Here is a 12303-nt window from a genome sequence, read left to right as displayed (position 1 = left end):
TAGATGCTATGATTCCACAAGTCAAACATACATACATAAAGCAGTACTTCTGAGTATTCACTTCCATTAAATGTTCTCCTAAATATAAATCATAATGACGCCATTCATATTAGCAGATCAACTCAACACACTCTGGAAATGTCAGTTATGCTACTGGTGCTTTTTTTCTTCATATTTTTTACATTCATTTCCTTTGAATTAGGGTGGCAGCAGTCTCAAAAGGCCGATCAAAAAAACCTGCTTAAGTAAAATCAAAACTATCTGCTGGTTAAATACCATTAAATATCACAGAGTGTACTCAAATTCATTTCAAATCAGTTCAATTCAGAGAGGCTTTGTCAATCAATGAATGCTACATCAAGGACACACATTTTTTAACAGATACTTTTTTAGCACAACAGCCTCAGTGCCTACAGACTTACAGATGTGTCTATTAGCGGAGACCTCTGGGACAAATGAGAGCAGACAAAATCTGAATAATCTCCAGCACAGACACTAACGGCTGCGATGACTGATTACGTTCACACGCTCTTGCTGCTTAGTGAATAAATCACTGTCGAGGATGTGAGAGAGCATTTCACTGCGTTCTCCATTTGAAGGGTTACTGACTCAATCTCTTCCCCATTGTTAACCTTGGTGCTGATCACATGAACAGAAGAGGCCTGTCAGCGAGCCACTTCACGCCAAAATGGCCTGTCAGTCATCCTCACAGCTGGAGCACAAAGGCTAACAACGGTTGCCCCAAAATGGCCGCTGTCGGTCAGTTTTTTTTGGGGGGGAGGGGGGGCAGATGATTGATCTCAGCCACTGCGTATTTAGGCAACATGATAATTGCACCTGTCCCTCATTGGCCGAGACAGATTAGGTTAACGAGGTTAAAGCCCATTGGCCCTGGGCAAAAATGAAAGCCAATGAGATTAGAATTGAGTGCAAGGGAAAAGTGATCTACCCTTCTCTTGAAAGAAGAGAGGGTTTCGGCCTATAATAGCGCCGCTGTGGTTGCAATGGAGTCCCACTTCTTGGTGCTTAAGCTGAAAAGGCTAGACTGGACTGCCCTTAATTACTATGAACTTATTGATTAGTTCAAGAGTACTGAGCCACATAAAACTTAAGCATCATATGCTCTGTGTTATGGACACGACTGCAGTGAACATGTTTTGTTCTGATAGTCTACATTGTGTGAAAGAGGCTGCTAAATGTGTTTGCAAAAATCATGCTTTAAAAAAAAAAGACAGCAGTCAGGAGCCCAAATGAACACTATAACATTCCTCCTGTTCATACGGACCATCACAAGTCTTCATAATGCATTTACAATGTAAGAGATGGGGGACAAAATCCAGTCTGTGCAAAAAATGTACTTAAAATGTTTATCTGAAGCTAATATAAAGCTGAAGTCGTCCAAATGTGTCAAATCAAGTAGATATCATTCAACAGTACAGTTTTGTTAATGCCAAGGTCCGTCTGTTTGCTTCTTATTGTTCCTACTCTACTTAATAGCCAGTATAAACAGGAGGAATGATTACAGCAAGGAAAACCTCTGTCAGTGTTCAGATGGGCAACTGACTGTTGTTTCAAGATGGAGTTGAATAAGTGTGAACCTATCCTGTAAAGGGAGAGTTCATCCATTTATTCACTAACCACTCAAATGGTTTTAGTTTCATTTGTTGAGGTTTTTGAGATCAAGTTCGATTGCTTCATGGCAAAATAAATTCTGATGTCTGACAGGAAATCTGAGCGCAGAGTGTTAGGTTAAAACGTAGCAGCGAAATACTAAACTCTGTCCACTACAGCAGAGACAAAGCGCTCTGTCAAGAGGAATTTGGACTTAATGTAGCACCTTTCTCTGGCTGGAGTGTCCTCCATCCCCAACAGTCACACAATTATGAAACGTTTACTAAAGTCCTGTTTGTGCTCTTGATTCTAGTGCCATTTAGGACCACCAACTGCACCCAAAAGTGCCCTGTGGAGTTTCCTTTTGAACAAATAAGTCACTTTCTGTGTTATCCTTCATTGCCTTAAAGGCGTGGAAGGCATTTCTATTTGCCCTCTTCATTTCTTGGCATTTTACCACCACCAATTAGTGTTTCTTAATTTCTTAAATGTAGCTTAAAATAATAATTCAACATTTTAGGAAATATGTTTTTTGCCAAGAATGAGGAGATCAATATCACTCTATTGCTTGTATGCTAACAAGACACAGGAAGCAGCAGCATCCGGATGAATGGAAATGGAAATGGTGCAACAACAGGTCATTGTTGTGTTCCAGCTAAAAATGAAGCCAGCAGCTAGTTAGCTTAGCTTATAGCACAAACACTGGAAACAGATAGGGACAGCTAGCCTGGTTTTAAACAAAGACTTTTAAAAAATCCCATTACCACCAATTCATAAAATCATTAATTAACACAATATAACTGTTTAATCCCATTAAAACCAAAGTGTAAAAAATGACACATTATGGTTTTATGGTCATTTGCATGCAGGACTACTTCTTTGTGGTTGCTGGGAAAACGACGGAGCTAAGTTTATTGGCTGCTGGGTTTAGCTTCATGCAGTATTTAGCGTACAGACATGAGCTGGTGGTTTTAATCTTCTCATTTTTTTCTTTCTGGGTAAAGAAAATGGAAAAGCTCAAGTTCAAGTTCGGTGCAGTTTTGAGCAGCACATTCAGCTGCATCGTCATGACAATAATTTGCACAAACTGACCCTTTAAATAGGGAGCTTGAAACTACACAGGCATGTTTGTATGGATGTCTCCTTTGTCTCCTCAGCCAATATAGTAGTCCACTAACTCTCAACCCACCTCACTGTTGGACAGCTGGTACCAGGGCTGCTTCCCATAGGTGAAAATCTCCCAGAGGACCACGCCGAAGCTCCAGATGTCGCTCTCCGTGGTGAACTTCCTATACATGATGCTCTCGGGAGGCATCCAGCGGATTGGCAGCATTGTACGTCCACCCACCTGAGTAGGAAAACAAGGTAATGTATGCTAACGATACATCCAATATATTTAACCCTTAAACAGGCAGCGTGCACCAGGAGATACAGACTTGATTGGTTAAGGTGGTTGTTTAATTGTATATGAGCCTTTAATTGGTAGAATTGAAGCTTGTGGTAGGTTTATACTTTGGTAGAAATGATAAAAAATCAGTTTAGAAACTAGTATGTGTGATATTAATGAGCAGAATGTATCACTTTACTATGTTAAATAACACATTTAAGTGTTTTTTACCATTATGACCATTTTATACCTTAATAAGGGCAAAGCATCCTGGTGGAGATACGACTCATAAAATCTAAAATATATTAAAAATATGAGTGGAAATGTTTTACTTTAAGTGTAAATGACATAACTAGTGACATCAAATTTGGATTTTTTACATCTAATTTTCCACTTTAAGGGTTAAATATGCAAGGAAATATAAAGCATTTTCTTTGTGGATAGAATTAAGCATAATTAAGCATTTTTTCATTTAAAATAGAAAAGTTCAGTTTGTGTAATCTCTTTGGTTTGTAATTTTTGATAACTTTGTGGTTCTCTAAGCTGTTTGTGCTCTGTCATCAAGTCCTTGACACTTTTTCACTGACACATGAAGAAGGGGAATACATCTTTCAGTGTAAACTCAGCAAGTGTTAAGAGTTAAATGATGCTGGAATAGAGACGACCTCTGCTTAATACATTTAGGTGATTAGGCCTTTTCAATGTCAAATCCCATAAAAAGCTTTTCAAACTGCAACATATGAGCAACCTTAGTATGAATTCAACAGTTTGAAATATAGACGCATACTGTAGTACATCATAGTTTCATAGGTTACTGCAGTAGTTATAGTTCAGAAAGCACCAATCTAATAATAAAGTCTACTCTAGCTACTTCAGATTTCCATTAAATCAGGGGTGTCAAACTCATTTTCATTTAAGGGCCACATACTTCCCAATTTAATCTCACATGGGCCGGATCATTAAAAAGATGAAAGGAAGGAGGAAAGGAAAGATGGAAGGAAGAAAGGGAGGAAGGACAGATAGAAGGAAGAAAGGGAGGAAGGACAGATAGAAGGACGAAAGTAAGGAAAAGAAGGAGGAGAAGGAAGAGTAGACAGGAATGAAGGAAGAAAGGAAGGAAGGAAGGAAGGCAGGAAAGATGGAAGGTAGAAAGGGAGGAAAAGAAGGAGGGGAAGGAAGAGTAGACAGGAATGAAAGACGGAAGAAATAAAGGAAGGAAGGCAGAATGGAAGGAAGGAAGGAAGGAAGGAAGGAAGGAAGGAAAATAAGACAGGAAGGAAAGAAGAAAAAGAAGACAGGAAGGAAGGAAAGAAAGAAGAAGACAGGAAGGAAAGAAGAAAAAGAAGACAGGAAGGAAGGAAGGGAAGATGTAAGGAAGGGAGGAATATGGAAAGTGGGCCGGATTGGACCCCTCGGGGGGCCGGATCTGGCCCACGGGCCGCATGTTTGACACCCCTGCATTAAATGATACTGTAGATTCTCATTATTTCTTATGTCCATTGAAATGATCCATTATGCACATTGAAACAGGTTTTCCTTGCTGTAATCCTTTCAATGGAAGTGTTTCCAAAGTTTATCTGCACATGATATTTAGGCTCCAGCAGTCTGAGTTCATCAGATTAAGTATTTACTATTATATTCTTTTTAGTACAATATTCCCTTTTTTTTTGTTCCACCAGTCATTGTTTAACTTTTAATATAATGAGAAAATTGTTTTAATTTCATCCCTTACGGATACTTTTCTATTTATTTTTGTTTCAGTTATTTACATGTATTTAAATTTTGATGATTTATAGAAATTTTAAAAATGAATTATGAATTTGACTTGCTGTTGCGGTGGTGAAGGGATGGTAAAAAAAACAAAAAAACAGGGAATGCGGTACTGAAAAGACTGAAAAGAAGATTCAAAATAATCATAGTAACTTCAGATAAACATCAGACTGTGTTTTTTTGCATTTGGTGCTTTTGAACGAGGACTGTAGATTTTGTCCCCCACCACTTACATCACAAGTGAATTATGAGGAGATCTCTTATCAGCCAATAGAGACAGAAAAGATGATTACAGCAAGCAAAAACTGAACAAAAGTTTTACCTATCCTTTAAGTTTCAAAAAATTGAGCAACTACTTTTATATAACAATACTAGCTGATAGCTTTAACTCAAAACTAAATTGGGTGTTTTGTAGAGTTAGACTGGTTTGGGTGGTTTCTTGAAAGTGAAAACATAATTAAAGGAAAAAGACCTAAAACAAAAGGTTTAATAAGAATAATGAGATGGATGGAAAGCATCACTTTAAAAAAAAATGAATTAAGGGTAAAATGCAGTTTGGACTTGTAGCTCACACCTCTGAGCTTTTTTACTTTATATGATCTTCACTGATACTGCATGACCAAGATGAAGATGAGCAGTCCCAGGTAAAGGAATGACATTCATTATCATATTATTAAAATACCCTTAATTTCACCATATCCCTGTATCTGGGTATTATGAGCCAAAATCAACCAATCACTTACATTTTTCAACAAGATTAATCTTTCAGTAGAGAGAAACTGCTCTGTGGAAGTCAGGGGAATATGTAGATAGTTTTTGGAAAGACATGGGGGGTTTCTTTCAGTGTTTTGAGCACCACTTCCATTGTATTAGGGTGGCAACATAAATCTCAGAGACAGATATCTTAAGGTCTGGGCAAGCAGAACCCAAACAGCAATCTGATATTCAACACTAGCAGCAAGTTGTAAAATGCATCTTTTGTAATTTGGGTGAAACAACCCTTTAAAACATCAATTAACCCTTTATAGGACACTCATTGAAAGGAAGGATGGATGGATGGAAGGAAGGAAGGAAGGGAAGGAAGGAAGGACGGAGGAAAGAAGGAAGGAAGGAAGGGAAGAAAGAAGGAAGGAAGGAAGAAGAAAGGGGGATGGAGGAAGGAAAGAAGGAAGGGAGGAGAGAAGGAGGGAGGGAGGAAGGACAGATGGAAATAAGGAAAGGAAGGAAGGACGGAAGAAATAGGGAACGAGGGAGGGAGAAAGGAAAAGAGGAAGGGAAGAAAGAAGGCAGGGAGGAAGGGAAGGAAGGAAGAAAGGAAGGAAGGAAGGAAGGAAGGAAGGAAGGAAGGAAGGTAGGAAGGATATTTTGGGATATTTACAGAAGTTACCAAATATAATTATTTGCCCAATAAAGGGTTAAATAAATCAAAGAAACAAAAAAAACTCCACCCTGAACCAAAAAAACTTTACATTCTTTCCTCTTTTCCAGCTTCTTACCCGATAGTAATCTGTGCTGTAGATGTCTCTGGACATGCCAAAGTCTCCGATTTTGACCACCAGGCCCTCTCCCACCAGGCAGTTGCGGGTTGCCAGGTCACGGTGGACAAAGTGCAGCGACGCCAGGTAGACCATGCCTGAAGCAATCTGGGCAGCAATGTGCAGCATCTGAGGCAGAGTGAGCTCACCCAGCGGGGGCATCTTCGTCTCCTCGAGGATACGAGCGTCAGGGCCGTGAGCTCTGCGGGTGACACACAAGCAACATATGGTTGTTTCTATTTATTAGACAGTTGATAGTGAAGAAATAAGAGATGAAAAAGAGACAACTGAACCCCAGTCATTGCAGTTTCTCCCTGATGTGTGGTGTGATCTACCCCCACCCCCCAGATATTATTATACAATTGATAGTGAAGAAATAAGAGACAAAAGGGGGACAATAAACCGCCATCAGGGCAGTTTGTGGTACTTCTGGGTGACACATAATGTCATGGGTGATTGGGAGTATGTTATTAGGTCTATTTTTCAACTTGGCAATATCTTACTTTTAATTCTTTATTTAGTTGAAGTGGTTGTGAACACAGTCTTTGCTGCAAAAAAACTATATATCTAAGTAAGCAGGTGAATCTCTTATTTAGATTTAACATAAAGATGGAGCCACAGAAAGGCAGATAACAGCATTAAATGTTCTAAAAATGTTCTAAAGGCTTTTTAGCTGTATATAAAATGCTGTCTGTAATTTTTAAAAGGGGTTTTGAGATCAGATATGTTTACATTGTTCTTGCAGATCTAGTCATTTTTGCTCATCTCTGTTGGTAGAGCACAGACTATTTTACTCTTTTGAAGTGCAGTGGGATTATTATCATATAGACTGAATTGGTTTGGTCTTCTTCTACAAAGGGAGTTATATGAAGAGAAATATTTCCATTTGTAAAGAGCAGAACATGTTGGCCTCTGCTATTCTTCACTGTTTCTATTGGCTGTTCAGATGAATCCAACGCTGGGATTGGTCTCCCAATATGTTGGTAACTATGGCATCAACCTTGGATGACCTGAAGGACAATGACCTCGGCATGCAATCTGCAGATTAGATATTTCTGATTCATGTGAGATCTTGAGAGCATTATAGACATGGTCAGCATGACCACGCCATAATAAAGCCATTTAACAATGATGGTAATAGAAAACATAAGGCTTGTAATACGCCTACAATTGATTTGCAATAATGCAATTCAGAGATGCAGAGCACACTGACTCCACTACCGTTTCACAGTTGTTCTTGTGGATCATAAACACCCACTCTCACGTCTAACTCCAGCCTAAATGAGCAGATCACTGATGATGTGTCTCCATCCATCCTAATATCTCTCCTCTCCACTTTGTCCCCTCCTTACAAAGGAAGTTGTCTATACAATCACTATTAGTTTAAAAGGCAGGTGGCAGGGTGGGAAAGCAGCTGCATTGTGGGGGCCCTCAGACATCTCACCCATTCTGTCTGCTGGAAATGTGATTTCCATCCATTCGTGAACATATATCTCAGGCAAAGTCTGTGTGCATGGATTCCCAATCTGTCTCCTGTAGAGGACACCTGGCAGACAGCATCCACTGCGTCTGCTCTAATAGTTTTTTTCAGATGGTTTCCCAGGTGCCAAGTGAGCTCTAATAGGTCAACACTGTCTCAGTCCTCAGTGGCTTCTCTAGCTGAATGATGATGTTTTCAAATTACAATTTAAACGATCAAAATTACATATTTTAAATCTGTTCTGCTGCCATTTTATGCAACAATTCAAGATTTATTACTAAATTTGCACCATTATACTCAGAATCACATCAATTCAGTATACAGTTAATGGAAATGTCTGCTTAAGCACTGGATCTGGTTTTTACTGCATCCATCAGTATTCAAATAACATCCTGCCACATTTGAAATTCACTCTGTTTGCTATTATTATTATTATTATTATATAAGAACATCCTGTGGATAATATATCTGCCCTGTGCCTTGACATGCTGTAAAGCACATTTGCATATAATATGAAACCTGCTACATGATTTCTTTTCATTTCTAACTTAACCAGCAGAGAGTTTTTTTTCTATACATTTCACCACAGCCTCCATTTTTCTGTGACATTAGGATGATGCGAATCATAGAGGAAGAAAAGGCAAGAGAAATTATGGGGTAAAGACAAGTAATTGCTGACATTTTAGCAAAAGACAGTGGATAATTTATCCTGGAATTCTGGATTAAAGTCAGAGATAAATAAGTTTCCTGAAATGCTGAATATCTTTAGTTGCATAGATCATTTAGACTCCGTGCAAAAAGGGCCTGATAGACCTTTAAGTGCAGAGATGGCTGAAGGGGAGAAGAGCATCAGAAATTAGTTTACAGTGTCAAGAACAAACACACTTCCACACTTGTCCTCATACAAATACTGCTTGCACAACTCCCTCATGCATTTCTATGAAACTCACAGCTATGCTACAGTAAGCAACTAGAACCAAGCGGTCCACTAAGGTTAGCTGAGAGGGTTTAAGTTTTAGGCACACATCAGACACTCACTCTGGCTTCCAGTCATTTATCCATATGTCCAGGCAGGATTGTTATTTGTTGAAGTATTAGCAGTTAAAAGTAAAGGACAGTGTCTCGCTGTTAGTCACTGACCAAATTCACATTTTTTAATCATTGGTGTGTTTCAGTGCTTTACTCAAAGACACTGATGGCTTTGCAGGAAGGAGTGTTAATGGAAAGCTGAAAAATGTGACCCTGAGAACCTTGTGGCATGAAAAAGGTGCTTCAAATATAGAAAACACAGCAAAATAGAGGAACACACTTAAAATGAATACAACACAACCACATAGAAATGATGACTGAAATAGAAATGAGAAACTCGAACACTACAGATATTTGTTATATATGTGTGCAGTGAGTCTTACAGTGTCTGAATGTGAGAATCAATCTGTTAAAACTCAGATAATCATACATTGTCTGCTCAGTTTCCCACACATTAAACTGGCAGTGTTAATTGCAGCATGTTTTATTATGTAGCATGTGTGTTGTCAAGATTGGTGACTGTGATACTCAATTTTATCATTATTTCTTTGCAACTTCTTCTTTTAAAAAAAATGCTGCTTACTGTATGTGTTGTATGTTATGAGTTTGTTGTCATCTGCTCTGTGAATGTGTGCTTTTTTTTTTCTTTTTTTTTTAATTGCAGTGTGTTGAACTCTCGGGAACGCCGTACAAAGGGCCTAATTGAGATGACTGAAACAGCAAAAAAAAAAAAAAAAGGAGTGAATTCAGACAATGAGGCATTAATTGTTATGATACTGGGACTTGAAAATAATAATGATAGAGGATGCTCCTTTTGATGTACAGTAAAGAATCCTCTTTTACAGAGTTATTGAGATGAGGAACAAATCTGCAGCAGCATGTCATTAAGTTGAACAAATTAATGAATTAAATGTGTTCATCGTGAGCAGGTCTGTTACATACCGAAGAAAGCGGTTGAGGTCTCCATGTCTCATGTATTCAAACACCATGGCCAGAGGCTCTCCATCCGTGCAGACGCCGTAGAATCGCACGATATGTTGGTGTTGGAGCACTGTCAGCAGCTCCGCCTCCCTCTGGAAGTCCTGCCGGGTCGACTCGTTGGCGTCCTTCAGAGTCTGCCACACAAGGGGTTTACATTTACATAAATACTTTAGTTCCTGGTCTCACAGTTAAAGGAAATGCTTTAAATGAACAGCATTACAAAGAGTGTAATAATAGGAGATTATGTGATCGTCTGAGGTTTTCGTGTGTGTGTGTGTGTGTGTGTGTCATTGAGGTATGTGTGTGTTTCTTTGAGTAGGCCCAGAATGCCTTATGCTATAATGCTCTTGCTTATGAGTGAGGATTTTTAGGCAGTCAATGCATATGTATAGTTAATGGGATGATAAACCCGGGCAGAGGATTCATCGTCCCATTTTTATTTGCTGTGGTTTGGTTTGCATTAAACCGTTGTAACAAGAGCCTCGTATTAAACAACCTGACTGTCCTAAACAAAGACATCTGACCTGAAACCACAGGATGTCATTTCAGTATATGAAATATTTAAGTCCAGTCTAATTCCTTACTCCCTCACTCTGTCATAGTGGGGTTTTTTTTGCTGTCTGTCATGTTAATAGTTAATTCAGTACTGAAAATGCATACTTTAAGTCAACTGTAATTTTGTAAACCCTGCCAATAAAGAAGTTTTGGGTTGAACTTCTGTCCTTTCATGTTTGTAAAATTTCACACAAGAGTGAAACTTTTTTCAAAAGCTAATTGTGACTTTTTCCCCTTTTATTATTTTATAATAAAGTTCTACTTCTGTCTCTTAAAATCTCACAGTGGTATTTTAACGCCTACTTGAGCAAAACTATGTGCTGCTAATTTATTATTTCAGCACTCTCTCCTTATGTTTAGACTTTTTTTTTTTTTTTTTTTTTTTTACAGCCGATGTGGTGTCATTAATGAACCTTAAAAAGGAATAAAAAGCACATTAATGGTAGAAGTGCTTTGGAGAGGAACCGTGAATCCACTCACCTTGATGGCGACCAGCATCTTGTCGCTGTCGGGGCTGAGGTTGGCACACTCTGCCAAGTAGACCTTGCCAAACGCTCCTTCACCGAGCTCCCACTTCAACACAATGTCCTGCCGTTTGATATGCTGGACGCCTAATCACGAAAAAAAAGGGATGGGGGAAGGGGGGTGGGACATATGGGTGAAAACATCTATGGAAACTTGATCTTGTTGCACCCAAAAGTTAATTAGATTTATTCACCACTTATTACATTAGTTTACTTTGTTGTCCTCTCTGAAACTCATTCTGTGCTTTCTGTAATCTGCAGACAAACACAACAACTAGGAAACTAAACTTTTATGTGTGATAATGAAGAAAGGCACATATATATGTCCCTGTGGATTAACAGTAACAAACCATCAAACATCAACTGTGGAGCAAGGTTATTATCATAGTTTTGAAATTTTCTTTAGTTTTTATTTTTATTTAGTTTTTCAGTTTGCTTTTTTATTTCAGTTTAGTTTTAGTTAGTTCAACAAGTGATTTAGTAGTTTTAGTTTAGTTTTTATTTAGTTTTAGTGTTTCAGGTATTAAGAGAAAGTCTTGACTTGTAGAAGCTGAAAAGGATGAAAGAATGAGTGACACCAAATATGGTTTATCATATCATATATAAGTCATTTTAATTTCATTCTTTAACCACGAAGCATAGCGGCTGCTGCAGGACAGGAAGTAACGAAGCTGAATTTATCTGCAGTTCAGTTTAGTTTTAGTTAGTTTTACATTCTTCATTGTAGTTTTTATTTAGTTTTTATTTTAATTTCAGTTAACTAAATTATTTTTTCATTGCTAGTTTTAGTTTTAGTTAACTATAATAACCCTGCTGTGGAGTGGAAACAAACTCAATACTCACACATGTCTTTGTCCTTGATGATGCCGCAGAAGTACTGTGGATTCTCTACGAAGCTGGATAAACCAGAGTCTTCATCCGAGGAAGGTGGGCTGTTTCCAAAATTCATGAAACGAAGCGACACAGCCAGGTCATCCTCAGTGCCCAAAACTGATGAACCTAAATGAAATGGGGAGGGGCGTAAACAAGCAAAACTGAGAGATATGTAACATCTAATCAGTCAACTTCAACTACTTGTGATTGCACTGGAGAAAGAAGCAATTCAGAACAACACATTTTTCCTCTCTTCGGGAGGAATCAACGTTCTCCGCTACCAACTTGGTTGCACATTTCTTGGTACCATGGTGACAGATGATGACAAGCTCTAATAATCACCATCATCAACCATGCAGCAATCAGGCCACATTGAACTGAAAAAAATGACCATATAGGAAGCCTGAATGGTTAGCAACCCTGACTACAGTGCGTATTAAAAGCCAAACAAGTGGGGCCCAAATTGTAAAACCCCACTCAGCAAGGCAAACCACAGAACCCCCAGAGTCCAACACGGTAGAAAATGGAACAACAAAGAGAGAGCACAGAGGCGATGGA

General features: G+C 38.6%; 1 protein-coding gene across 1 annotated transcript in view; it reads right to left on the bottom strand.

Annotated features, from left to right (window-relative positions):
- The window catches only part of ntrk1 (neurotrophic tyrosine kinase, receptor, type 1), a 44615-nt gene that overhangs the window by 3528 nt on the left and 28784 nt on the right, over positions 1-12303 (bottom strand). The window contains exons 13-17 of the mRNA XM_053327387.1: positions 11716-11871; positions 10829-10959; positions 9755-9927; positions 6265-6505; positions 2801-2959 (exon numbers count right to left, since the gene is read on the bottom strand). Of these exons, the coding sequence (XP_053183362.1) occupies positions 2801-2959; positions 6265-6505; positions 9755-9927; positions 10829-10959; positions 11716-11871 (860 nt within the window). The remainder of the gene's footprint in view (positions 1-2800; positions 2960-6264; positions 6506-9754; positions 9928-10828; positions 10960-11715; positions 11872-12303) is intronic.

The sequence above is a fragment of the Scomber japonicus genome, chromosome 10, assembly GCF_027409825.1.
Source record: "Scomber japonicus isolate fScoJap1 chromosome 10, fScoJap1.pri, whole genome shotgun sequence".
NCBI lineage: Eukaryota > Metazoa > Chordata > Actinopteri > Scombriformes > Scombridae > Scomber > Scomber japonicus.
Note: the sequence above shows the minus strand (reverse complement) of the source record. Positions and strands in the feature narration are given on the sequence as shown.